At 60.2% G+C, this 27,078-nt stretch overlaps 1 protein-coding gene across 2 annotated transcripts in view; it reads left to right on the forward strand.

Annotated features, from left to right (window-relative positions):
- Nucleotides 1–27,078, forward strand: part of TTLL11 (tubulin tyrosine ligase like 11) — a 207,699-nt gene that overhangs the window by 83,302 nt on the left and 97,319 nt on the right. For both annotated transcript variants that reach the window (XM_055133390.1, XM_055133395.1), the window contains exons 4-6: nucleotides 1,760–2,335; nucleotides 5,266–5,361; nucleotides 7,273–7,388. In XM_055133390.1, the coding sequence (XP_054989365.1) occupies nucleotides 1,760–2,335; nucleotides 5,266–5,361; nucleotides 7,273–7,388 (788 nt within the window). The remainder of the gene's footprint in view (nucleotides 1–1,759; nucleotides 2,336–5,265; nucleotides 5,362–7,272; nucleotides 7,389–27,078) is intronic.

Consider the following 27,078-nt stretch of genomic DNA (forward strand, 5'->3'; position numbering starts at 1 on the left):
GTGAATGTGAAGTGACAGAAGCGCGGCCCATCTCGCCTGCCAGAGGGCTCGGGAGGGAGGCTGGCGTCCGTCTCTGGCCAGAGCCGCCGCCTTGGACTCGGGCTGACAAGGGGAGCAATTGATGGGGGCCATTATTAAGGCTCTAAGTGTTCTCTCCGTTGTTAAGGATCTTTTACAAGCCGGGCATCACTGATAGTGCCCGAGGAGTTGGCAGGAGCTTTGCTGGGAAAGAGGCTGGTGGGGGAGGTCGGGGAAGGCCGCCCTGGGCGGGGGGGTTGAGGGTCGGGGTGGCAGCTGGGGGGGAGGGCGTGCAGCTGGGGGTCCCTCCTCCCGGTCTCTTCCCAGCGGCCTGAGCCTGCGCCGGGCCCCTTCTCAGCGGGGAGGGCGGGAGGGCGGGGCCGACCCCCCTCTCAGCGCCTAGCCCCCGGGGCCACAGGAGGACCTGGGCACCGCGGGGGGCTTTGGCCGGGGAACCAGAGGGACTGTCCTGGCTGACCAATGTCCGCCCTGGGCTTTGGGCTAGTTTCCTGGCAGTGGAAATGTCCTTCCGGGGGGGACCCGTGGACGGGGCAGCCGAGGTGCTTGAGAAGGGCTGACGTGCCCCCAGGGGGCAGTGAACACTGGAAGGGTCACTTCTCTTTTAAATGTGTGTGTGTGCATGTGTGTATGCATGCATGTTTGTTTATGTGTGTGCATGTGAGTGTACATGTGTGTGCACATGCATGTGTGTATGCATGCATGTGTGTTTACGTATGTGTATGTGTGTGCATGTGAGTACACATGTGTGTGCACACATGTGTATGTGTGTGCATGTGTGTGCATGTGCGTGTGTGTGTGTGTTTGTGCGCCTTACCTGGCGGTGCTCAGGGCTCACTCCTGGCAGGTTCGGGGGACCTCATAAGGGGTGCTGGGGATCCGACCCAGGTCAGCCAAGTGCAAGGCCAGTCCTGTCGCCCAGCCCCCCAGGCAAGGGTCTCCTCTTAAATCCCCTTTTTGTTCTTTTTTTTTTGGGGGGGGCAAGCTGTCTACTCCCGGCTTTGTGCTCAGGAATCACCTCCGGCGGGCTCGGGGGACCGTACGGGATGCCTCGGATGGAACCTGGGTCGGCTGCGTGCGAGGCAAGCCCCCTCCCCGTCATGCTCTTGTTCCAACCCCGTTTTGATTCTGCTCCGCCGAGGAAACCGAGCCATGGCAGCCTCGAGGGGGCTGCGGGCACCCGGGAGACCCTTGATCTGGACCCCAGGCCTGGCTCCACCTGGGCCAGCCGACGGGAAGACAGCAGGAGCCGTGCTTTGGGGAGGCCCCAGCGCGGGGCCCTGCAGGAAGGCGTTTCTCCCGTCATCTGCGGGGAGAGACGGGGCTGGGCCTGGGGTCAGGCAGGCTGACGCCAGCGTCCACGCTCCACAGGTCAGAGCCTCTCTGTCCCCCAGCCCCGTGGGGCCCGAGCACTTACAGTGAGTGTCCCCTGGCGCCTGGAGCCCAGTAGGTGTCTTGACCCTTCCAGGTGGGCATTCGCCCCCACTTGGTGCAGGACTGGCTGAGCCGCTGGGCGGCACAGCTGGAGGACAGGCTGCAGGGCCGTCCTGGTCTCTGCCTGGTCCCCGTCTCGGCCACGGTCTCGGCCTCGGTCTCAGCTACTGTGTCTGAGCCTGGTGCGGTGCCTCCTTCCAGCCCCACTGCCGAGCCCCTGCTCCGTCTGTCCCGAGAGGCCGAGACCAGGCGCTCACCCTCGCCCCCGCCCCCCCACCCCGCCCCCCAGGTCCGCACGGTGAAGGATGGCGACCCCTCCTGGAAGCCCACGTTCATCGTGAAGCCGGACGGAGGGTGCCAGGGGGACGGCATCTACCTCATCCGCGACCCCAGCGACGCCCGCCTGGCGGGGATCGTGCGGAGCCGGCCGGCTGTGGTACAGGAGTACATCTGCAAGCCCCTGCTCATCGACAGGCTCAAGTTCGACATCCGCCTGTACGTCCTGCTCAAGTCCCTGGACCCCCTGGAGATCTACATCGCCAAGGACGGGCTGTCGCGCTTCTGCACGGAGCCCTACCAGGAGCCCAGCGCCCACAACCTGCACCACATCTTCATGCACCTCACCAACTACTCGCTCAACATCCACAGCGGCAACTTCGTGCACTCGGACAGCGCCGGCACGGGCAGCAAGCGCACCTTCTCCAGCGTGCTCTGCCGGCTGTCGGCCAAGGGCGTGGACATCAAGAAGGTCTGGTCCGACATCATCTCGCTGGTCATCAAGACGGTCATCGCCCTCACGCCCGAGCTCAAGGTCTTCTACCAGTCGGACATCCCCGCGGGCAAGCCCGGGCCCACGTGCTTCCAGGTGCCGGCCCGGCCCCCCGGGGGCGGGTGGAGGGGGTGAGGGGGGGCATGGGAAGGGCACTGTGGGATTGGGGGCCCCCCACCCCGCTGCTGCCCGGCTTCCCGCTCTCTTAGTGAGGCTGGTTTGGCCACGCCCTCGAGGGACTCGGAGAACCAAGAGGCCGGGTCCTGCCGCTGGTGGACACCTTTCTTTTCATTTCTTTTCTTTTCTTTTACTCCTTTCCTTTCCTTTCCTTTCCTTTCCTTTCCTTTCCTTTCCTTTCCTTTCCTTTCCTTTCCTTTCCTTTCCTTTCCCTTCCTTTTCTTTTCTTTTCTTTTTCTTAATTTTTTGGGTCACACCCAGCGATGCTCAGGGGTTACTCCTGGCTCTGCATGCAGGAACCACTCCTGACAGTGCTCAGGAGACCATATGGGATGCTGAGGATCGAACCCGAGTCGGCCGTGTGCAAGGCAAATAAATGCCTTCCCCGCCGTGCTATGGCTCCAGCCCCTGGTGGACAGCTTTCTTGGGGCAGCGTTCACCCCCTGCCTGGGGAAGCAGCCCGGTACTGCCCCCAGGCTCTCCTCTTGTGAGATGCCCCCCGGCCGGGGCAGCTGACCTGAAAGGCAACGGGTGGCCCAGAGACCAGGCCCGGGGGTCAGGGGCACAAGGCCACCCAAGTCTCCAGGCACAGCCCCTGGTGCTTCACAGGTTCTGAGCACCGCCAGGTGTGGCCCTGGGGGTCCTCGTGTCTATGGGGGTATTGGGTCCATGGAGGGGAGGAGTCAGAGCGACACCCCAGGGTAGGGAGGGGGTCAGAGCAGCGTCCCAGGGTGGGGAGGGGGTCAGAGCAGTGCCCCAGGGTGGGGAGGGGTCAGAGCAGCGCCCCAGGGCGGGGGGGTTACAGCAGCACCCCAGGATGGGGAGGGGTCAGAGCAGCACCCCAGGGTGGGGGGGTTACAGCAGCACCCCAGGGTGGCACCCAGCGCTGGGCCTCCAGCCGGGTGACTGAGTGTCCCTGGGTTGGTGCCACTGTTGGAAACCAGGGAACTTGCAGGCAGAGGCCGCGTTGGCAGAGTCAAAGGGAGGAGGTAGAAGGGGCCAAGCCACGGACGGCTGGGCAGTGGGCACTGTGCGGCGGGTGTGTCCACAGGGGACCCCTGCACCGGATATGCATGCCTGAGAGCAGCGAGACAGCAGGGAGCTGCGAGGACAGAGGCGGGCGGGCGGGAGGTGACCGCAGCGTCACCTGTTGGCAGCCAAGCGGTGAGGTCCAGGAGGCGAGGCCGGAGCGGCCATGAGCCGGGAGGAGCCCAGGAAACAAGCAGCCTCCCGGGTCACGCCGGGGACAGTGGTCGCCTCTGCTGGACGGGGCCTGCGACTGTCCCGGCCACAGCCTTGGCTCGGCGTTCACGTGGGGACGGGGCCAGGGCCTTGTCCTCTGGCAGGGTGGAACCCAGGGCCGAGTTGAAGTGGGGGTCAGAGTCGGGGTCAGAGCGCGGCTGTTTGCCGGGGCCCCGCTGCGGGGAACAGCTCCGGGTCAGGCGGCCAGTGAGCGGGGGAGGTGAATATTTCGCCTTCGAGGAGCCGGAGAGATAGTCCAGTCCGGGCAATCCGGCGCCTGCCCTTGCACACGGCCGACCCCGGGCTTCCCTGAGCACTGCCAGGAGTGATCCCTGAGCACAGAGCCAGGAGTCGCCCCCAAGCTCACGCCCCCCCCCAAGAAAGCTGGGTCATGCTGTGCTCCCAGCAGACGTTTGCTCGTGAGCCTGTTGGACACGCCTGAGGGGTGTCAGCAGGTTCTTGGGGGGCGAGGGGGGAAGCTTTCACGCCCGAGTGAAGTCGGGGTCAAGGGGTGTCTGAGGACCCGCCGGAGGCAGACGCAGCCCCACATGGACTCCAGCAGGCCTCTGGCAGGAGGGGCTTTGGCGCAGGCCGGCCTGGTGGGGGTAGCCAGTCCCCCAGGCCCGCACACAGGGAGGCCGTCACGCCCCCCTCACTCTGGGCACAAGGGGCCCCTGTCCGCGCCCTGAGGGAGCCCGCGGCCCAGCGGGACATGACACGCAGCTCTGCCTGTCTCCACCAGACCCGCCGGCCTCTCTGGGGCCCGGCCTCTGCCTCCCGCAGACAGACAGCGCGGCCCGGCCCCGAGGGGACCCCATGAGGGTCCTGGTGCCCGGCAGTGCCTGAGGAAGATGCCGCCTCCTCAGCCGACAGGGCGGGCGTCCCTTGGGCCCGGCGTGCCCAGGAGTTCCCGAGCACTGCTCTGGGAGGTTTGGGGGGAGCAGAAGCCCTGAGGGAGGGGCTACGGCCGGGGTCTTGGGCCCGCCGGAGAGCAGAGGGGAGGAATGGGCAGGCCGTCGTGTGCCTTCGCCCTTCCCCGACTCCCTGACGGAAAGCGGGGGTCACCCGACCACACCTCAGTGTCCTGAGAGGCCTTCAGCTGGGCTCCTGGCCGTGCCCCGCTGTCCCTGTGGCCTGGCAGGGCCACCTCCTGAGGCCCCCGGGGGCGAGAGAAGACAAAGCCAAGGCCCAGGTGGTGGGGCACTTTTTTTCATCGTTCCTGAAGAGAGAGAGAGAGACAGAGACACAGAGAGAGACAGAGAGAGACAGGGAGATAGGAGAGAGACATGGACAGAGGGAGGGAGGACGGGAGGGAGGGAGCGAGAGAGGAGAGGGGGGTAGAGAGAGGAGAGAGAGGAAAGAAGGAATTGTAGGGGCTGGCGCGATAGCACAGTGGACAGGGCGTTTTGCCTTGCACGCAGCCGACCCGGGTTCGAACTCCCGTATCCCATAGCATCCCCGGAGCACCACCAGGAGTGATTTCTGAGTGCAGAGCCAGGAAGAACTCCTGAGCCTTACCCCGTGTGACCCCCCCAACTCCCCAACCCCCGAAAAGGAGAAACAGGGAAAGGGGCGCGGCTGCGGGAGTGATTCCCGTGTCCCCGCAGATTCTGGGTTTCGACATCCTCCTCACCAAGAGCCTGAAGCCCGTCCTGCTGGAGGTCAACGCCAACCCCAGCATGAGGATCGAGCACGAGCAGGAGGTGAGCGTCGGACTCGGCCCCGGGTGCGAGTGTGTGTGTGTGGGGTGTGGGGGGGAGGACTCCCAGGCGGGCAGGTGGAGCACTGCAGCCCAGCCCCGTCCGCACGGCTGACTCGCGCTCAAGCTCTGAGCATGGGGCATCGGGCCTCTGGGTTTCCCCGCCTGCCCCTCTCCTCTCTGTGGCCGAGCCGCAGCCCCCGCCCGGCCCGGTCCGGCCGCTCCCTCAGGCCTGCCACTCGCTCATCAGGGAGCCCTGGGAGATGGCGCACCCACATTCTACGAATACGATTTTGCCTCTACAGGCTGGAGTCAGGAAGATAAATAGTGCCCTGGGTAACTGGGTGGTTTTTCTCCGCCCACCGCCCCCTCAACATCCTTTTTTTTAAAAAAAATAAAATAAAATAAAACCGCTAATCAGACCTGGGAGGGAAATACACCGAGTGCTCCTGTTGGTTTGGTTGGGTGAGGACGTGGATTTCATTTGCTGTTTCTTTCTTTTTTCTTTTTTTTTTTTGGTGGGGGGGTGGGCGCACACCCAGCAATGTTTGGGGGCTACTCCCTTCACTCAGGGGTCACTCCTGGCGGTGCTCAGGGGGCTCTATGGGATACTGGGGGTCCAACCGGGCTTGGCCACGTGCAGGGCAAATGCCCTCCCTGCGGTGCTCTCATGCAGGTCCCTAGATTTAATTTTCTTCACCTCCTTCCTCTAGCTCCACCGTGTCCACAACACGCAGGTATGATCTGAACCATCACTGGAGCCAAGGGGTAGCACGGCGGGTAGGGTGTTTGTCCTGCCAGTCTGGGTTCGATCCCCGGCATCCCATATGGTCCCCCGAGCACCGCCAGGAGTAATTCCCAAGTGCAGAGCCAGGAGTAACCCCTGAGCATCTCTGGGAGGAAAACCAAAAACAAGCAAAAAAAAAAAATTGAGTCAATTTGAGTCATCAGAAGACTGGTATTGTCCTTCGTTTAAAAGTGTATTTTAGGGAGCTGGAGCGATAGCACAGCGGGGAGGGCGTTTGCCTTGCACGCGGCCGACCCGGGTTTGATTCCCACTATCCCATATGGTCCCCTGAGCACTGCCAGGGGTGATTCCTGAGTGCATGAGCCAGGAGTGACCCCTGTGCATCGCCAGGTGTGACCCAAAAAAAGCAAAAAAAAAGAAAAAAAGAAAAAAGTGTATTTTATATATAAAAATTTAAAAAAAGAATTTGGAGGGGTTTGGGGTGCTCAGGGCTTACTGCTGCCTCTGTGCTTAGGGGCTGGAGAGATAGTGCAGGGTTTAAGACACTTTCCTGGGGCTAGAGTGATAGCACAGTGGGTAGGGCGTTTGCCTTTTATGCGGCCAACCCGGGTTTGATTCCTAGCATCCCATATGGGCCCCCAAACACCACCAGGAGTGATTTCTGAGTGCAGAGCCAGGAGCAGCCCCTGAGCATCGCTGAGTGTGACCCAAAAAGAAAAAAAAATCACTATATCACTGTCCTCATCAATTTGCTGGAGGGGGCACCAGTAACATCCCCATTGTGAGACTTGTTGCTACTGTTTTTGGCATATCGAATATGCCACGGGGAGCTTGCCAGGCTCTCCAAGAGGGGCGGAGGAATCAAACCTGGGTCAGCGGCGTGCAAGACAAACGCCCTACCTGCTGTAGACACTTGCCCGGCACCTAACATACCCAGATTCGATTCCAGAGTCCGCACGTGGCCCCCCGAGCCCTGCCCCAAGAGGCTCTGAGCACAAAGCCAGGAGCAGGCCCTGAGCACTGCTGGGTGTGGCTCCCGAACCTGCGAAACGAATAAGCGAAAACCCCCTTTCCAAGAAGCAGACTCCGCCTAAGGACTGTCGCTGGAAGGGGGGGCGTGGCCAGCCCCTCCCGGCCCTAACGGGGAGCCCTCCTCCCCGCTCCAAGCTTTCTCCAGGGGTCTTTGAGAACGTCCCCAGCCTGGTGGACGAGGAGGTGAAAGTGGCCGTGATCAGAGACACCCTCCGCCTCATGGACCCGCTGCGGCACCTCCGGGAGAGCCTGTGAGTACGTCTCTCCCTCTTCTGCGGGCGCGCGCGCGCTCGGGGCCTGGGCACACGGGGGGTGGGGGGGGGTTTCCCGGGCCCGCGCGTCAGTCAGTCAGTCTGGGAGGTGGCCCGCCCTTAACCGACGGCCTCTGCCACGACCACCCCAGGGCCAGCGTCCGGGGAGGGGAGGGGTGCGGTGGTGGGGGGTCTGACCCACGGGTCCACCGTGGAATTCAGAGGGCGAATTTCGATCTGAATCTGGAAGAATCTCTCCCGCAGCTTGGGGCCCCGGCTCTGCTCTGGTGCGAAGCGTCAGACGTGGAGGTGGGAGGCGGACATGGCCCGTGTGCGTGCATGTGTGTGTGTGTGTGTGTGTGTGTGTGTGTGTGTGTGTGTGGAGAGGGTAGGGGGTAGTTTCATTGTTTTTAATTATTTCTTCATTAAACTAAATTCCTGAGTCTCACCAAATAAGAAGGCTGGAGCAATAGCACCGCGGCTAGGGCGTATGTTTGCCTTGCATGCGGCCGACCCGGGTTGATTCCTCCGTTCCTCTCGGAGGTCCCTGCAAGCTACCGAGAGTATCCTGAGCCCGCACGGCAAAGCCTGGCAAGCTCCCCGTGGCGTATTTTCGAGAGGCCAAAAAACAGTAACAACAAGTCTCACAGTGGAGACGTTACTGGTGCCCGCTCGAGCAAACCGATGAGCAACAGGGCGACGGTGCTATGCCAGTGCAACAGTGCGGCGTCAAATAAGGGCAGAGTTAGATCTCACTGTGCCCGGGGGAGGCAGAAGAAACCCAAGCCGGGCGTTTCCAGCAGTGCTCCGAGTACCCCGGGCTCATCAGGCTCACCCAGGTGCCCCGCCCTCCACCCCCAAAGGGAGAGGACTCACGACTCATGGGCTCTGTGTCCATCCATCCATCTGTCCGTCAGTCCACACGGTGGGGGGCGGGGGTGTTGTCGCCAGCTGGCCTGAGCGTCAGGCTCCCCCTGCTGTGGCCTCCCGTCCTCCAGCCGCAGGTGCTGCGGCCCCGGGTGGGGGGGTGCTCCTCCCCCGCTGCAAAGTGTTCCCGGCCCCCGACGCAGCCTGACCGCAGAGACTGTGGGTTGGGGGGGGCACGCCAGCTCGCAGCCCAGGGAAGGCCCTTCCGGAAGAGCGTTTGTCCCGTTGGGTTACTGACTGACTGGCCAGGGCCACCCGCCATGGTGGGCACGGACGCGTCCCAGCCATGCCAGCTGGGGCCCCCACAGAGACGCGTTCCTAAGGGGGGGCGGTGAGAAGGCCTGCCGAGCCCCTGAGCAGCTCGGGTGCCCCCCCCCCCCCGCCGCCACGTATCCACCGGACACACAGCCGCTTCCATTAGCCATCGCTATGGGCATTTTGGTCAGCTCGGTCGCCATGTGGCACCCTTTGAACAACTGGCACTCTCCTAGCTGTTAATCTACCCCGTGGAGGGGACGCTGTGACCTCAAGGGGCCATGGGGAGGTTTGGGTGCTCGCCCTGCCCACATGGCCCACTAGCACAGTGTTGGATCGAGGCCCTTGAGACATTGGCTGTTTGACTACCTTACTAGGCTCCAGTGCAAAGGCCCTGGGGTCACCTGAGCGGACTTAAGCTCTACCTTCAAACCCATGTGAGGGTTCCACTGTTTGTTTTTTTTTTATTGTGAAATGGTGTCAAAACAAGGTCTTCCCCCACCCCACCCCTTTTTCTTTTTTGTTCTGATTATTTCTTTTTACGACCGCCTGATGTTCCTGTCTAATCCGTTTGAGCTGGAGATGTAAAATTTAATAGTGGTGGGGCACAGGCCCATTGGGGAGGATGAGAAAGGCATTTTACAACTTATCAAGTTGTAAGGAACAACAGCTCATTTTTAATTTAAAAAGCATTGACTTTTCTCTTTCTTTTTTTTTTTTTTAATTGATATCCAGGAACATTTAGAACTTCGAGAACCTGACTGCAATTCTAATAGAGAAAACTTTCACCTCACCCTTTTCTTACCTACGAGAAAAGGGTGTTGAAAGCTAAATGCCACTTCCTGGTATTTTTCCTTAATTTCATGCTTTCTTCTTCTTCTTTTTTCTTTTTTTAGACCTGGTGATGATTGGCCAGGAAATCACCTTGTACGCTGTAAAGCAATACGGAAAAGGTTGCCATTATCATTTTGCTTTATTAAGATGTGTTTTCGAGGGGTGGCCTCCTGGGCTTTTACGGGAGGGGGTGCTGGCTGCGTGGGCCAGAGCCCTGCAAGACCCCAGGGTGCCAGGCTTGATGTGAAGGGCTCAGAGCCAGGGGTCTGGGGGAACACGGCAGGCTGGGGCCGACTCATGCGGTGTGTGTCAGGGATCAGACCCGGGGGCCTTGTGTGTACAGGCGTGTGCGCCAGCATTTGAGTCACGTGCTCAGCCCGCCTCACTACTGTTTCTATAACCTGGTGGCGTAGAGGGAAAGGGGGTCATGTGACTTGCAATTCTTGCACTTAGAGCAGCTCGTGGTGGCCCACAGATGGCGGGGAGTGGGGGGCTGCGGGGGCCGGGTCCTCTGTGTCCAGATCTGTGCCCACCTGATGCCAACCGCAGAGAGTGATGCCATTGACCTTCCTTGCCCGTCAGCTCTCACCCAGGCAGGCCACCGGGTGGGCGGGGGGTGAGGGGGCGCCCTGCTTGGTTCTGTCTGGGGAACCGCATGTCAGCCGTAGCCCCCCGGGCTCTGCCCTGTCCCCACAGAGATGGAAGAACCAGAGAGGGGGGGTTTGAGTGCCTCCCCGCCCTTACCTGCTCTGGGTGGAGCCAGGCGCGTGCCGGGGCAGCTCAGGGAGGGGCGTCAGGGGGCCCCATGGGGGGGGCGTTTCTGCAGCCCTCCATGGGGGGTGGGGGCTCGGAGCCGCTTAGAAAGGTGGGGAGGGGACCTGGCACCGCCCGTGGGTGCATCAGGGTGCGTCTCCATGACGCAACTGTTGTGGGTCAACACAGCCCTCAGGGTGCGTCTCCATGAAGGGCCGGAGGCTGCCACTCGCCCTGGAACGTGCTTCCTTTATTGCCTCCCACTACTAACACCCCTTGCTGGAACCCGTGAACAACAGCAGAGACGCCAGTGCTCCCTTTCCTGACATCTCCCTGAAGACGAGTATTAGTATTTTCAAGTGATTATTTCATCGATTGACTGCGTGGGGCCGGCTCTCCTCCGGGAAGCCGTGGTACGGGTGTGTTTCTCCTCTTCTTGAACCAAGATGCTTCCGGTACCCAGACTCCTTGCTCAGGACCCAGGCCCCGGGGCCCTCAAAGGAAGCCATAGGCCGACCTGGAGAGATGTGCGAGACTTTTCCTGCCATCACAGAGACCCCTGGCACCGGGGACTGGGGCGCAGAGATGGCCGGCCTCCTACTGGACAGTGTGGGATTGGAACAGGATTTTTTTTTTTTTTTTAAGTAAAAGAGATTTTGGGGCTGGAGCGATAGCACGGTGGGTAGGGCGTTTGCCTTGCATGTGGCCGACCCGGGTTCGATCCCCAGCATCCCATATGGTCCCCCAAGCACCGCCAGGAGTAATTTCTGAGTAATTGCAGAGCCAGGAGTAACCCCTGTGCATCGCCAGGTGTGACCCAAAAGGCAAAAAAAAAAAAAAAAAAGAAGAAGTAAAAGAGATTTTATGTGGAGGTTTTGAAGGGAAGGAGGGAGAGAGAGTGGGAGAGTGGAGAGTAACGTGCCCAAGTGAGAACGCGGGCTTCCCCGAGGGCGGGGAGAGAGAGAGAGAGAGAGAGAGAGAGAGAGAGAGAGAGAGAGAGAGAGAGAGAGAGAGAGAGAGAGAGAGAGAGAGAGCCCCTACGCACACCCCAGCATCAGACACGAAAGCATGGAAGTCCGCATCTCAGGAGGGGAGATTCGGGAGACACATGTGCTCAGGCACCACGTGTGTTCGGCCACGTGTGTGCAAGCAGCACGTGGGCTCGGGCAGCGTGGAACAGGACTTCCCGAAGGCACGGACAGCCCCTCTCTCCCACGGAAACAAGTCCCCTTCCTCTTCCAGGCGACTGCCTCCCCGTTGCCATGACAACCAGGTTTGTTCTGCAGGGAGGCGGCAGCTGCAGGGGCCGGGGACCCCCCTTTGCCTCATTCACAGTCTCATCTTCCGAAGTCGTTCTTGGGATCTCAGCGTCCGCTTCTTTCCCAGGCCCTGCGCACAGCCCTGACCCTGGGCCGTGTGCAAAAGCCCTCGAGGAGGGCCTGGAGAGAGCGCAACAGCAAAGTCGAGGCCAGCCCCGGCTCGACTCCTGGCGCCGGATGATCCCCCCACCCCGCCCCGCCCCGCCCTCCATTGCGGGGCTGTCCCCAGCACCACAGGGCAGTGTCCCTGGACGCTTGCAGTGATGGCTGAGGATGACCAGTGACCCCCCCCCCCCGGACCTCCTGAGCACCCGAACCCTTGCCAACCTCACCCTTATCCTGGCCTCGCTGAGGAGCAACCTCCCCAATAAGGAGGGTGCCCCGGGGACTCAGGGTGCAGGGGACGCTTTCGGGGAGAGCCGAGGGCGAGGGCGCGCCCAGGCTGCTCTCAGAGCCGGGATCCTGCCGTGCCCCAGGACTCGGTCCCTGAGCCTGCCTGCACTGCCCAGGTCCAGTTGGGCTGCGCGGCCGCAGGCCTCGTCTTCCTTTGCAGGGAGCTGGCGTCCGGGAACAGCCACGGCTTCCGGGGCCTCGTGATTGGCCTGTCCCTCAGCGCAGCGCTGACGCGGTGGTCGGGATCTCTGGGGGCCGCCTGCAAGCCGAGGGGTGCCCTGTTAGATCCCGCACGGATGCTTACACGCGCACCCCCGTGTACCCGGGAGGATTTCTCAGGGAGGTGGGGGTCCCCGAGGGGCGACCCTGGCTCCAGGCACGCCTGGGAGGAGCCGAGGGGGTGCTCGTCAGCCCCGGCCTAATGCCTCTTCCTCCAGGAAGTTGGAAATGATCACTCTGGGTAAGAACTGCATGCTGAAAAGAGGCAAAGGAATAAGTATGATGACCTCTCAGGAACTGTATTGCAAATCATAGTGCCCAGAAGGAGGGAGAGAGAGAGAGAGAGAGAGAGAGAGAGAGAGAGAGAGAGAGAGAGAGAGAGAGAGAGAGAGAGAGAGAGAGAGAACAGGGCTGGAGCAGTAGCACAGCAGGTAGGGCGTTTGCCTTGCATGTGGCCGACCCGGGTTCGATTCCCAGCATCCCATATGGTCCCCCGAGCACCGCCAGGAGTAATTCCTGAGTGCAGAGCCAGGAGTAACCCCTGTGCATCGCCAGGTGTGACCCAAAAAGGAAATAAAAAGAGAGAAGAGAGAGAAGGCAGAGGAGAGGGGAGAGGGGAGAGAGGGAGAGAGAGAGGAAAGCGTCTGCCGTGGAGGCAGACTGGGGGGGTTGGTGGGAGGGAAACTGGGGACAGTTGTGGTGGGAAATGACACTGGTGGAGGGGTGGGTGTTGCAACACTGTGACTGGAACAATAATAGACAACTTGTAACTGTGTATCTCATGGTGATTCAATTAAACTCCCCCACCCCCCCCAAAAAAAAACCCAAACTCGACTGTGCTAGTGTGAGAAAACTGGCAAATGCAGAAGGGTCTGCGAGATGGGAAATGCATTCCCGCGCGGGGTTCGACCTTTACTCGGGAGTTGGCAGGAGGAGCCTGGCCGTGCCCCGCGCCCTCCCCGAGGTGGCTGGGCGGTTGGGGGCTATTTAGGGCACCAAGTGGTGGCCACGTGCCCCTGCGGGTGGCCGCTCCGTCTTCACCTGCACAAGGGAGTGTGGGGTTGGGTGGGTGGACGAGCACTGTCTGCTCCTAAGGGAACACGAGTCACGTTAACTGTCCGACCAGAACGTATTTAAATAAATCGGGCCGTTTATGCAACCTGGGACTTCCTTTTTTTTTTTTTTTTAATTTGGTAAGAAAAAAAAACAGTGTGAAGGTGGCAAAGCAAGCGGGAAGGAGCGGGGGTGTCCGTGACGGCTGATCTTTGGCTGCAGGGACAGAGTTGATTTCCCCCTAATTACCTGCTAGATTGAAAGAACCGGAGATCAGCCTTAGAGCTTGGGGAGCTGCCCTGGGAGTCAGGGTGGCGCCCACGGTGGCTTTCTTGCCTCTTCTTCAGACCGTTCCCTTGCCCCTGCCCCGGCCCTCCGGGGGGGCCTCTGGCTGGCTCTGAGGCGGGCACTCAAAGGGGGCCAGACAGGAGTCCAGAGTTCACAGGGAAGGACTCAGCCCCCAGGGCCAGCGAGAGGGTCGTGCTGGGTTGGCTGGGTTCCTTGTGCCCTTCCTGCCTCCCCTGGATGCCTTTTTAGCTTTTTTCTTTTTGGGTCACACCTGGCGATGCACAGGGGTTACTCCTGGCTCTGCAGTCAGGAATTACTCCTGGCGGTGCTTGGGGGACCCTATGATGCTGGGAATCGAACCCGGGTTGGCCACGTGCGAGGCAAATGCCCTCCCAGATGCTCGCTCCCCTCTCCCCCCAGCCCACCTCAGCAGTGCAGGAGGCCCACCCGCAGGAGAGGCTGCTGAGTTGGGCCTGGGTCACCCCTGGGCTCCGGGCTGGGTCAGGGCCAGCTGGCAGCGGTGGGGAGGGGCCTGACTGGAGCAAAGAAACAAGCCTCCCCCCCACACCCGCCAGCAGGAGGACAGAGCCCACGCCCCAGACGCCAGGCAGGGTGGAGTGAGAGCGCGTGCGTGGGTTCGGTGTCCCCCTCGCCAGAGTATACCCCCAGGGTTGTCCCAGCGAGGCCGTCTCGGGTGCAGGAACCAGACGTGACTCACAGAGACGTCTCTGGCAAACAGTGAGCGGCCAGGGACAGGAACAGGTGCACCCTGGGCACTTCTGGGTAGACGGGAGAGGGGCTGCGGCCCGGGGGCAGCTGGAGATCTGGCTGTGGGCTGTTGTCTCTGAACACGGGGCTGGTGCCATGCGTGTTAGACTCGATCTTGAAATGCCTGCGGCTGCGTTAAAGGCTCTTGTGTTCACGGCTCCATCAGCACCTAGGAGAGGGGCGGGATGCAGGTAGGAGGAAGAGAGGAAGGAAGGAAGGAAGGAAGGAAGGAAGGAAGGAAGGAAGGGAGGGAGGGAGGGAGGGAGGGAGGGAGGGAGGGAGGGAGGGAGGGAGGGAGGAAGGAAGGAGAGAAAGAGGGAGGGAAGGAAGGGAGGAAGGAAGGAAGGAAGGAAGGAAGGAAGGAAGGAAGGAAGGAAGGAAGGAGGAAAGGAAAGAGGAAGAGGAAGGAAGGAGGGAAGGAAGGAAGGAGGGAGGGAGGGAGGGAAGGAAAGGAAGGAAGGGAGGGAGGGAGGGGAAGGGAGGGAGGGAGGGAGGAAGGAAGGAGGGAAGGAACGGAAGGAAGGAAGGAAGGAAGGAAGGAAGGAAGGAAGGAAGGAAGGAAGGAAGGAAGGAGAGAAAGAGGGAGGGAAGGAAGGGAGGAAGGAAGGAAGGAGGAAAGGGAAAGAGGAAGAGGAAGGAAGGAGGGAAGGAAGGAAGGAAGGAAGGAAGGAAGGAGAGAAAGAGGGAGGGAAGGGAGGAGAAGGAAGAAGGAAGGAAGGAAGGAAGGAAGGAAGGAAGGAAGGAGAGAAAGGGAGAGGAAGGAAGGGAGGGAGGAAGAAAGGAAGGAAGGAAGGAAGGAAGGAGGAAAGGAAAGAGGAAGAGGAAGGAAGGAGGGAAGGAAGGAAGGAAGGAGGGAGGGAAGGAAGGAAGGAAGGAAGGAAGAAGGAGAGAAAGAGGGAGGGAAGGAAGGGAGGAAGGAAGGAAGGAAGGAAGGAGGAAAGGAAAGAGGAAGAGGAAGGAAGGAGGGAAGGAAGGAAGGAAGGAAGGAAGGAAGGAAGGAAGGAAGGAAGGATGAGAAAGAGGGAGGGAAGGGAGGAAGGAAGGAAGGAAGGAAGGAAGGAAGGAAGGAGAGAAAGGGAGGGAAGGAAGGGGAGGGAGGAAGAAAGGAAGGAAGGAAGGAGGAAAGGAAAGAGGAAGAGGAAGGAAGGAGGGAAGGAAGGAAGGAAGGAGGGGAGGGAAGGAAGGAAGGAGGGAGGGAGGGAGGGAGGGAGGGAGGGAGGGAGGGAAGGAAGGAAGGAAGGAAGGAAGGAAGGAAGGAAGGAAGGAAGGAAGGAAGGAAGGAAGGAAGGAAGCTTGGCAAACGCCCTGCCTGCTGTGCTGTGCTCCAGCCCCTAGCTGTTCATTGTTAGCCTGAGAACTTTTCTGTGAGGAGGGAGAGTCTGGCCTCTCCACGGGCCCCAGGGCGGGAGAACCTGAAAGTGTCGGGCAGTGCAGAGACGGAAGCCCCCGCAGGAAAGCACAGCTGCCTGGCGTGGCCCGGCCCGGCCCGGCTGACTGGAGGGACGGATGAGTTCTGCGGCGCCAGAAGTTTTCCAGCCAGGAAGAAGCGCCTGCCCGCCCCGGGCTGTCCCGGGTGGCACCATCAAACCCTCTCAGAACACGACCGATGGGGCTGGAGCGATAGCACAGCGGGTAGGGCGTTTGCCTTGCATGCGGCTGACCCGGGTTCGATTCCCAGCATCCCATATGGTCCCCTGAGCACCACCAGGGGTAATTCCTGAGTGTATGAGCCAGGAGTAACCCCTGAGCATCGCTGATTGTGACCCAGAGATTTTTGAAGTTAAGGAGACTGAAAGCAAAAAAAAAAAAAAAGACGACTGATGAGACACACTGCAGGAATCCCCCCTCCCCTCCCCTTGGCCCTGCCCGTCACTCAGACGAGAGCTGCCCTCTGAATGCGTGTCCTGCTAAACATGCTCCCTTCGTGATGGGCCAGTCCATCAGACGGCAGATTCCAGCCATGGAGTGGCTGGGAAAGGCCCCCTCTTTGGCCTCCCGACTGTTTCAAAGCTGAGTGACAGACGTTGACACTCGTGCCCAGACCCTATTGCCATCCAGAAGCCGCGGGTCTCTGAGCAGCGTCGGCCCGGCCCGGCTCGGGGAATTTCGGCAGCAGAGTTGGCTTGTCCCCAGCCCCACGGGGCCCCAAGGTACCCTCCGCCGTCGAGCTGACACGCGGCTTCTTCAGATCCCAGATTCCTTGCTGGGAAAAGGTGGGTGACTCAGGGCCAGAGCGACAGCACAGCGGGGAGGGCGTTTGCCTTGCACGCGGCCGACCCGGGTTCGAATCCCAGTATCCCATATGGTCCCCTGAGCACAGTCAGGAGTAATTCCTGAGTGCAGAGCCAGGAGTAACCCCTGAGCATCACCGGGTGTGACCCAAAAAGAGAAAGAAAGGAAGGAAGGAAGGAAGGAAGGAAGGAAGGAAGGAAGGAAGGAAGGAAGGAAGGAAGGAAAGAGACAGCAGTAACTCCTGAGCAGGAGTAATTCCTGAGTGCAGAGCCAGGAGTAACCCCTGTGCATCACCGGGTGTGACCCAAAAAGCGAAAGAAAGAAAGAAAGAAAGAAAGAAAGAAAGAAAAGAAAGAAAGAAAGAAAGAAAGAAAGAAAGAAAGAAAGAAAGAAAGAAAGAAAGAAGGAAAGAAGGAAAGAAAGAAAGAAAGAAGGTGACAGCAGTAACTCCTGAGCTGGATCGTTGTGATGGTTCGGGGAATTAAACGGCCACCTCCCGCCTGGACGTTATTTCATAACGGTCTTTAGTGTTTCGAGGGGCTCAGGCGTCTCTCGAGGTGCTGACGGGCCCCTGGCATTGAAGGGAAGCTCCTCCTCCTCCTCCTCGTCCCCGATTCTTCCCGGCCGAAACAGACACGCTCAAGTGTCGTTTTCCACCTACACATCCCTTGAACTTGGCTTTTCCTTGACTGGGGGGCGGAGGGGACGGAAGAGGGTTTGGGCCGCACCCAGGGGGGCTCAGGGCCTCTTCCTGGCTCTGCTTCAGCGAGACCCTGGGCGGTGCCTTGGGGGAACCTGGGCGGTGCGGGGACTCAAGCTGGGCGTGGTCGTGGGAAAGCAAACGCCTTAACGCCCCAGGGCCGCTGCCTCTCTAGCCAGTGAGTTTTCACCGTTGTCAGATCTGAGGATCCAACAGGAATTTGTATGAGCAAATGGACAGTGTAATGAAGTTGAGCCAGAGAGAAGGAAGCCAGCGGTGTTCGTAGAAGGAGTTTAATTAAGATGGTCTCCGATGCAAAACGTTGGCTCAGTTTGTGCCTCAAATGGAAAACGGGCCTGTGGGTTTTTCAGGAACTTGTTTACTTTTGAGTGGCTGCAGGCACGGGGACCTGGCACGAGAGAAGCCTTGAGAGGCAGCTCGAGTTCTGGGGGACCCTGGCCGGGCGTCGGGGTCCTGGGGCCGAGGTCAGCCCTGCAGCCACTCCGGACCGTGCCCAAGTGCCCACCCTTCCCTGTGCCCGGGGCCTGCTCTTCTCCACCCTGCACCCCAGTGTGGAAATTTTGCAGTTCTAGAAATGTATGTGACTTCTTCCCTTTGTGGAGAGAGAGAGAGATAAAAAAAAAAAAAGGCGAACAGAGAAAGGTTTCATCCTTTAAAAATGCTTAGACTCTGCAAATTTTGCCGGTTGCTTCTAAACCGACAGGTATTAGGTGGCAGGTATTGGAGGGCGGCTAATTGGAAGTTGTGTTTATCATCCGCGTGTCGGCGTTTGCGCTAAATGTGTTTCTCACAGCCTCACCAGCCGGCTCCTCCGCTCCCGACCAGAACAATTTGCCTCTCCGCTGCATTCGGAAGAAACACTCCAGTCCTGACTCCGAGCCTTAATGAGTGTGAAGAAGAGGAACAGGATTGTGTTTCTAAAAATAGTTCGGATCCAGAGGCCAATTTTTTTCTGGTGTCACTCTAACCCGGAGGCTGCGTGAGGGTGACACGGGGCGCCTTTGCGTGGATTCTCAGCTTCCTTGCTCGGGGCGGCTTTGAGGTGGGGGAGCCTGTAATTAAGAGACAGGGGAGCCTGTAATTAAGAGACAGGCGGTGCTCGTCCCCCCGGCGGGCTGCGGCTAGGGTGGACGTGGCCCCAGTGGTTTGAATCAGAATGATCGTTTCTGTCCCACCTGCCGAGGCCTTGTGAGAAACCCCCCCTCTGGTCCCAGGAACCTGTTGGCGTGGCCTGCGATAGGGGGAGAGGGGCAGACAGCCGCCTTTGAGGTCACACGGCAGAGGGAAGGGAAGGGACATCGCTGGGGTCCACCTCGTCCGGGCGCTGCCCCCGGCTTGCCTCATGCACAGAGGTTGCCCCGGGCTCGGGGCCAGCGGTGAGGCACCGAGGGTCGGGATCTAAGCGAGGCAGCTCTGGGTCCTGCCGTTCTGTCATCGGTGCTGGTGACAGCAGGTCACCAGCTGCCCCGCAGGGATTCCGGTCACCCTCTGGTTCAGTCCCAATGTAGAGATGAGTGTGTGGTCACAAGTCGTGTGTGGGCTCTCTCGCCACTTGCCCTCGGTGGCCCTGAGCCGCTTCCCTACCTGGGCCTGCAGCCGAGCCAGCAGGTGCATGAAGGAAGGAGGGAACCGGGCGGCCACGCTGGTCGGGGACCAGTTGCCGTTGATTCCAATCTCAGTTCCGCCGTTTATTCCATCCTCCCCGCGCACCCGTTCCAGTCTCACTGCACGCCCCGTTCCCGTCTCACACTGCCCCTCATTCCCGTCTCCTCCTGTCCCCCGTGTGAGTCTCTCCCTGTGTCCGTCGCAGCCCTGGTCAGGAGCCCAGCCTCCAAGGTGGGAGGTGAGCAGCTACAGATAGGTGAGGTAGCACAATCAACATGGGCAAAGCCCTTCTCTTCCTCCCAGGAAAGCTCTTCTTAGACAAAGATCTCCTCCTGCTAGGAGATCCGCTCAGGGGCGGAATTTCATCTAAGAGCCTGTTTCTCCTTCCCTTAGTCCAGATACACTTAACGGTCATCTTTAATTTACTTTTTTTTTTTTTTTTTGCTTTTTGTGTCACACCCGGCGATGCACAGAGGTTACTCCTGGCTCTGCACTCAGGAATTACCCCTGGCGGTGCTCAGGGGACCATATGGGATGCTGGGATTCGAACTCGGGTTGGCGGCGTGCAGGGCAAACATCCTACCCGCTGTGCTGTCTCTCCAGCCCCCTTAAATTTACTTGTTTATGATCTTTGTAGCTATTTTGTATGGACATGGTAAGAGATACATCAGGCTTAAAGGGTGGCTCTCCTGGGGACATCTCGCCACAGATCCCAGACTACAGTGCTCAGGCCAGATGAGTCCTTCCTTACCCTAGCAGGGTCCTTGTTCAGTCACTCCTCTTTTTTTTTTTTTTTTTTTGCTTTTTGGGTCACACCCAGCGATGCTCAGGGGTTACTCCTGGCTTTGCACTCAGGAATTGCTCCTGGCAGTGCTTGGGGGACCATATGGGATGCCGGGGATCGAACCCAGGTCGGCCGCGTGCAAGGCAAACGCCCTACCTGCTGTGCTATCGCTCCGGCCCATCAGTCACTCCTCTTTGGGTCGTGACAGAGTTTGTTCACGACCGTGCTCTTAACTTACTATAAGTTTTGTTCCGTTTCAGTGCCAGGGTAACTTAAAGCCTGCCCTGGGTCCAGTCCCTTCGTTGGGACCCTGCTTTCGGGGTGCTGGGAACTAAGGGCCACTGAGGCTTGAGTCAACATGACAGGTGCCAGGAGTCAATATTATTCAGAGTCAATTAACTCTCAAGTTACCAAAGCATAGCATTGACTGTCTTCCTGTGTCCATACAAAAAGGACATTGCCCTAAAGAGGACAGAGGGAGAAGAGGAAAGCAATATTTCACTTCTAAATACAGAATCCAGAGTCCTCGGAAGGGCCTGGCCTTACAGACCACAGGTCTGATTTGGGATCTAGGTGAGTCACAGAGAGGGGAAGCAGGGCACAGAGAAGTTAAAGATAAACACAGAAGGGGGCCAGAGTGACAGCACAGCGGTTAGGGCGTTTGCCCTGCACGCGGCCGACCCGGGTTCGATTCCCAGCATCCCATAGGGTCCCCCGAGCACCGCCAGGAGTAATTCCTGGGTGCAGAGCCAGGAGTAACCCCTGTGCATCGCCGGGTGTGACCCAAAAAGCAAAAAAAAAAAAAAAAAGATAAACACAGAGGGATGGCAGTGCCTCGGGAGCACTGTGGTGGGTGTAACCCCATGAACCTGAGCTCCCTGCGGCCAGGGAGACAGGACAGCCAGATGGGTCCATCACAATCCCGCTTCTCTCGGGAGCGTGGCCGTCGGCCACACACGTCTGTTGCTGGTGTGGTTGTTCGAGGGGGCCGTGGGGAGCAGTTTCCACAGATGGGTCCTCACTCTTCCCTGGTGCTTGAGAGACTCTCGGGGGACTTCTGAGTGGTCGGCATTGAATCATTTGGGGTCCCTCCTGCACCCCTGCAGGCTGAGCCCTCAGCTCTGGGGGCCGAGGGGAGGGGAGGGCTGCAGCCGGGCCCATTTGAAGCTGTGTCTTGTCTCTTCACTTGTTTGACATCCGGGTTCTCGGGAAGGGGTGTTGGGGGCCCCTCCCCCTGTGCTGCCCCCTTGCCCGTCTTCTCTTCTCCGGGCCTAAGGGAGGCGTATCGCTAGCCCTGCCACCGTCCTCTAAGGCAACCTCCAGCACGTGCCTCTTCTTTTTTTGCTTTTTGGGTCACACCGGGCAATGCACAGGGGTTACTCCTGGCTCTGCACTCAGGAATGACCCCTGGCGGTGCTCAGGGGACCATATGGGATGCTGGGGATCGAACCCTGGTTGGCCGTGTGCAAGGCAAACACCCTACCCGCTGTGCTATCGCTCCAGCCCCTCTTCTTCTTTTTTTTAAATTTAATTTTTTATAACATCGTTCACAATCATTCATTCCCCTGAATATTCCAACACCAACCCCACCACCTTTGAACCTTCCCACCACCATATTTCAGATGTTTCGACTCCCCCCCCCACAATCCCAAACCGCGCTCCTCAAAGCAGAACTGAAACAATGGATTTTTGTATTTCTTACCTATGACTAATCCGCCGAAGATGGCCCACTAAAATTTCCTTAGAGGAAGGTGTGTGAAGATTGTCGTGCTTCCCCCTGGAGCCCTCCAGCCCCGGCCAGCACCTGCCTCTGGCCGTCCCGGACTCCTGCTGTTCTCTGAGCACCAGCTGTAAAATGGGGCTTGCGGTCCTGAGGCTCTTGGGAGGGCCCCGTCGGCCCCCTCTTCCTGGCCTGGGGCGAGGGGAAGCGGAGGGGCAGTGTCCCGACAGCGCCTCCCTGGGGGCTCCTGACACTGGGGAGCCTCCCTGGGGGCTCCTGACACTGGGGAGCGTGTCCCCTTTCCAGGAGTGGCCGTCCCACCTGGCCCCCGAGGGGAAGGGGAGGGACGGCTGCTTCCTCCCGGGTCCTCCCCCAGCCCCATCAATCAAAAGCGAAAGGGCATCTCGGGCCGGAGTGACAGGACCGTGGGTCGGACACGCCCAACCTGGGCTCTGTCTCGGGAACCCCATACAGTCCCCCAGACCCCGCAGGAGGGACCTCTGAGCACAGAGTCCGGAGAGAGCCCTGAGCACGGCTGGGTGTGGCCTCAAAACTGAAAAATAAAGGGCGGGGGGCGGGGGGGTGTCACGTCTTATTTCCCCAGGGCCAAGAGAGCTGCGGGAGGGTCCTGGCAGGACCCCTGCCCCGCGGAAAGGAAGGTCAGGGCCAGAGAAAGTGCCTGCACCCCGCCCCAGCCGGGAAGTGGAGTGGCAGGGGTCAGGGGGCAAACTCGGGGTGGGGGGTGGGGGCCCAGGGGCCAGTTGTCCCCCAGCTGCTGCTGTCACAGGGACCCGGGAGAATCCTTCACCCTCCTGCTCCTCCCCTCGGAAGCCCAGGTGCTACATAGGCCTTTCCAGATTTCAGTGAGATCATTGTTTAAGGGGCGTGACGGGGTGAGGGGGTGAGGGGACTCCCTCAGCAGCTCACAGACAGTGCTCAGAGGAGAGGAGCCGAACCCTAGGGCGCCTGTCTTGGCCGAAGCCTCCTGTCGGGCTGGGGCGCCCGGAGCCCTTCCGAGCCCTGCCGGGGTGGGGGCGGGGGTGGGGGTGGGGGTGGGATCCCGGGAGCCTGTCCAGCTCCTCCCCCGACAAAGAAGGGGGAGCCCTAAGGAAAGGAGGGGTCCCAGGAGGGCGTCACTCGGCTGGGCCTGGCTCTCGCTCTCTCCGCAGGCCGCCCCGGGGAGCCGCCCTTAGGAAGTCTTCACCGCGCTTAATTTACACCCCGAGATCGTTAGAGGGAAGGTGGCGACCCGGGCCGGGGCTGTCGGCAGAGAGAACAGGAAGTGCTTGCTGAGGTGACCACGGCGCCCGTGCTAAGGCTCGAGCTGGCGCCCTGCTGGCCCAGAGCTCAGCAGCGAATCCAAGCTGGCCCACTTGCTGTGTGCCTGCAGGCGGGCCACCTGGCCTCTCTGTGCTTGGTCAGGACCCCTGTGTGACCAGGGCGAAAGGTCCAGCGTGGGGCTCGTCTCCCCATAGTAGTAACTGTGGGTGGGACCGATGACGGCCCCACCCCACCCCAAACCCACCCTGAGACTTGAATGGGGTCGGGGCTCCAGAGCCAGGGACCCAGTCACCTCCCTGATCCGTGCCGAGGGACAGAACATGCCGCCACTGTCACCTCAGCGGCAGACGGAGGGGGGGCGCGAGGGGGTAATCGGCTGAGGATCAGAAGTGAGGGACTCGGGCCAGAGCGATAGCACAGCGGGGAGGGCGTTTGCCCTGCACACGGCCAACCTGGGTTCGATCCCCGGTATTCCATAGGGCCCCCTGAGCACTGCCGGGAGTAATTCCTGAGTGCAGAGCCAGGAGTAGCCCCTGAGTATCGCTGGGTGTGACCCCCCAAAAAGGTGGGAGTCTTGGCATAGGAGGGGGGCCTGGTGGCTGAGGCTCATACTCACCCGGGGACGGGGCTGGTGGGGACCCCAGCCCCCCTTAGTGACGTGCATGGTCTCTCCCGCCCTGTGGCCCTGTGACAGGGGCGGGGGGCATTAACCCAGAGCCCTTGGACAAGCCCCTTGTTCATGTTCAGATCCCCAGTGGTTCTCAGAGCAGGTTGTCTGGGATCACTGGGGCCGGGGGTCTGCCGTTTTTGGGGGGCGGCCGGGCTGACCCTGAACCCCATGCCTCTGTGCAGGAGTGAGTAGGGCGAGCCCGCAGCTCCGTGGTTACGTTAGGGGCTTACGGAGCTGTGGGCCTCCAGGCAGTTCCTACAGGGCAGACGGCCCGGGGGGAGCTCGCCGCTCTCCCCCCACCCCCCAGAAAGTCCCCGATCCTGCCTAGGTCTGCCCCTGCCGTGTCTCTGAGGCGGTTGTCACTAGTGCTCTGGGTTCCGGTTCCTCCTTCCTGTGTCCGTGGGGCGGACGGAGGGAAGCCTCTTTGCAAACCCTCTTTGCAGACGTTGGTTTTGCAAAAGGGAGGGGGGAGGGAAGAAGGCTCTAGATTCAGAGAACCAGGCTCTCCCCCTCTCCCCACAACCCCCTCCCCGCGATGGTCACGCAGCCAGGATGGGTCGAGTCCAGCCCTGGGCTGGGCCCCGCTCTGTGCCGGGGCCTCTTCCCCGGGATGTGTCCCATCTGGCCACTTGCCCGAGTTTCACTGACCAGGTTCTAGGTCACAGCTTTGCGTTTGTCGGAGAACAGCTGGAAAACAGTGACGGTGTTCTCGAAACCCTCGCCTTGAGCGATAAGGCCGGGAGGCAGACGCAGATCCGCCGGTCAGTCCTCCTGACCCTGGTCATTCCACAGGAGCTCAGGCCGCCACTGAGGACCCGGTTTTCTGTTGTCCCTCCAGCCACAGCGGGTGTGGGGTGCCTCCCCCCCCAACCGCAAGGCCGGCGCTGAGCCCCTCCGTGATCACTCGCCCAGGAATCCGCCGTCCCGGGCTGTCCCGGGCTGTCTCCATCAGTCCCGTAATCTGCTCCCGGCCTGGTCCTCCTTCTGGGAAAATGTTAATTGTCTCATGTCCCCTTTGATTAGGGATTTGTACACATGGTATTAGCGTGGCTTTTCCGTCCCCCACCGTTCACCGCTTACCTTCTTATCACCCGGGGAGGGATTCTTGCTCTTTGATCACATCGGAGGGAGGGCACGGGTGGGTGGGCCGAGGGAAGCGTTGCTGCGTTTCCTCCACGCGCCCCCCGGACACTCTCGCAGGGGTGGGATGGGGCCAGAGGCTGGCCCCACCGTTGGAACCCTCACGGGCTTGCAGGATGGGGGGAGTGCATGGGAAAGATAAAGCAGGACTCCGCCTGGTAGGACGACCCTGCAGTGGGGGTGTGGCTGGGTCTTTCTCTGCAGGGCACCAGCCCTGTCGTTGGAGGGGAACGTCTCTGTTCCAGCTGTTCTATTCTTTTTAATTTTTTTTTTAATGAATCACCGTGAGATACAGCTACAGACTTAGAAACTTCCATGACTACATTTCAGTCCTGCAGTGATTGAACACCCATCCCTCCACCAGTGCCCATTCTCCGCCACCAGTGTTCCCCGTATCCCTCCCGCCCCTTCCCACCCCCTGCTCTGTGGCAGGCACCTTCCCTCTTACTCTCTCTCTCCTTTCGGGTGTTCTGGTTTGCAGTACAGGTACTAAGCGGCCATCATGTGTGGTCCATTGTCTCCCATCCCGGGCGGGCCCTCCAAGCATCACAGACTTGGTGGTCCCTTCTCTGTTCCCCAGCTGTCCTTAAAGCAGCGAGGAAGCCCAGTCGCAGCCTTCCTTGTGGGCGGTGGGCTTCTCCTTGGGGGTCACAGGGAGTGGGGGGGTCTTTCCCGTGCCCCTGGAACCGTCTCTGTCTCCTGCTGCTGACTCTTTCTCATGAGCTGTGTCTGCACTGAGGGAGGGAAACGGCTGCCCGTGTGCCTTGAAGGAGTGAGCGATGCCAGCGGATGTCCCTACACTCGTTCCCTGGCAGTCCCGGAGGACAAAGGCACATCCAGAGACCCCGGGGACCCCTGAACTTGAGTCCTACTATAGTGCGTGGAAATGAACCGAATGTTTGTTGGCGGCCGGACTCGTTCCCTGGGGGAGCCACTGGCTAACTCACACCTGGGTGATTTGAGGTCCTAGGAGGGGCTTCACAGAGGCCATCTCAGGGGGCGGGTGGGGGTGGGCTTTCCAGGTGGGGGAAGTCTAGAGGCTGTCAGAAGGTCGAAAGAGGGGCCAAAGAGATGGCTCAGTGGGTAGGGCAGTTGGCTTGCTCTTGGCCAAAACCGACTTTGGTCCCCAACCATCCACAGGGTCCCCCTGAGCCCCACCAGGAGTGACCCCTGAGCTCAGAGTAAGCCCTGAGCATCACTGACTGTGCCACGCCACCACCAAGAACAGAAAAGTTGGGAAGAGGCCACACGGCCACAAATCCCAGATCTGTCACCAGGTTAAGTGGTCCGGGCAAGGGGCGACAGCTCTGGAGAGAGCCCGGTCTCCTCTGTGTCTGACGGGGGGTCTTAGCAGCCCCTGCGCTGCAGGCGGAGAGGACTTGGTGAGACACACGGAGCAGATGAACGGGCTCGGCTGGGGGATGGCTCACAGGCCGCAGCACAGGGTCAACATGCGGGGGCCCGGGCTTGATCCAGCCACCTCACGACCCCCCGGCACTGCCGGGAGTCACCCCCAATTGCTGAGAACTGGAGTAGCCCCTGAGCACTGCCGGGCATGGCCCCAAAGAAGGGAGGGAGGGAAGAAGGGAGGAAGGGAGGAGGGAGGGGAGAGAGGAGGGAAGAAAAGGAAGGAGGGAGGGAAGGAAGGAAGGAAGGGAGGGAGGTAAGAAGGAAATAAGGAAGGAATGAAGGGAAGGAATGAAGGGAAGGAATGAAGGGAAGGAAGGAAGGAAGGAAGGAAGGAAGGAAGGAAGGAAGGAAGGAAGGAAGGAAGGAAGGAGGGAAGGAAGGAAGGAGGGAAGGAGAAAGGAAGGAGGGAAGGGAGAGCAGAATGGGGAGGGAGAGATGAAGGAGTCAGCCAACTCCTGGCCCTTGGTCAGGGCGCGGGCTCCTGCCATTGTCTCTGTCATTGCCATCAATTTCCCGGCCACCTCTGTGGGCATGAGGCCCTTGCTGAGGCTGAGTGAGGTGTGTGTGGCTGGAACCCAGGAAGAGGACAGGTAGGAAAGAGGTCCCCCTCCCCGGGAAGCCCCAGCGCCAAAGGCACCTTCTCAGTCCGGGGCTCCCTTTCCTGTGCACGGGGCTGGATGCACGTTCCCGAAATGTGCTGCCGTCTGAGGCAGGCTGGAGGAGGCCGCAGGGGTCTGTGGCAGCCCTGAGCTGCATCCCCCCCTGCTCTGCAGGGCACCGGGCCCGAGAGGGACAGCCCGGCCCACGGGCAGTGTTGTCACGGAGAGACATGGATGCGAAGGGCAGAAGCCCAAACTGCATTCCTTGTTAGCTCTGGGAGATTAATTGGCGCCCAAATACAGCCAGTCCCTGCCGTAACTGGAGCCGACCCGGGTTCGATTCCTCCGTCCCTCTCAGAGAGCCCGACAGGCTACCGAGCATATCCCGCCCACACGGCAGAGCCTGGCAAGCTACCCGTGGCGTATTCGATATGCCCCAGACAGTAACGACAAGTCTGACAATGGAGACGTTACTGGTGCCCGCTTGAGCAAATCGATGAGCAACGGGATGACAGTGCTACAGTGATACTTACCTGAAATCCTTACCTGGCACATGTATCCTTATGCAGCTAACCCATTCGTTCTGATGGTAAATTTCTGCTTTTTGTTGTTGTTAGTTTGGTTTTGTTTCATTTGGGGGTTGGGAGGACAGGCGTGGCCAGTGCTCAGGGCTCCTTCCTGGCTCTGTGTTCAGAGATCACTCCTGGCAGTGCTTGGAG

The sequence above is a fragment of the Sorex araneus genome, chromosome 1 (assembly GCF_027595985.1).
Source record: "Sorex araneus isolate mSorAra2 chromosome 1, mSorAra2.pri, whole genome shotgun sequence".
Lineage (NCBI taxonomy): Eukaryota > Metazoa > Chordata > Mammalia > Eulipotyphla > Soricidae > Sorex > Sorex araneus.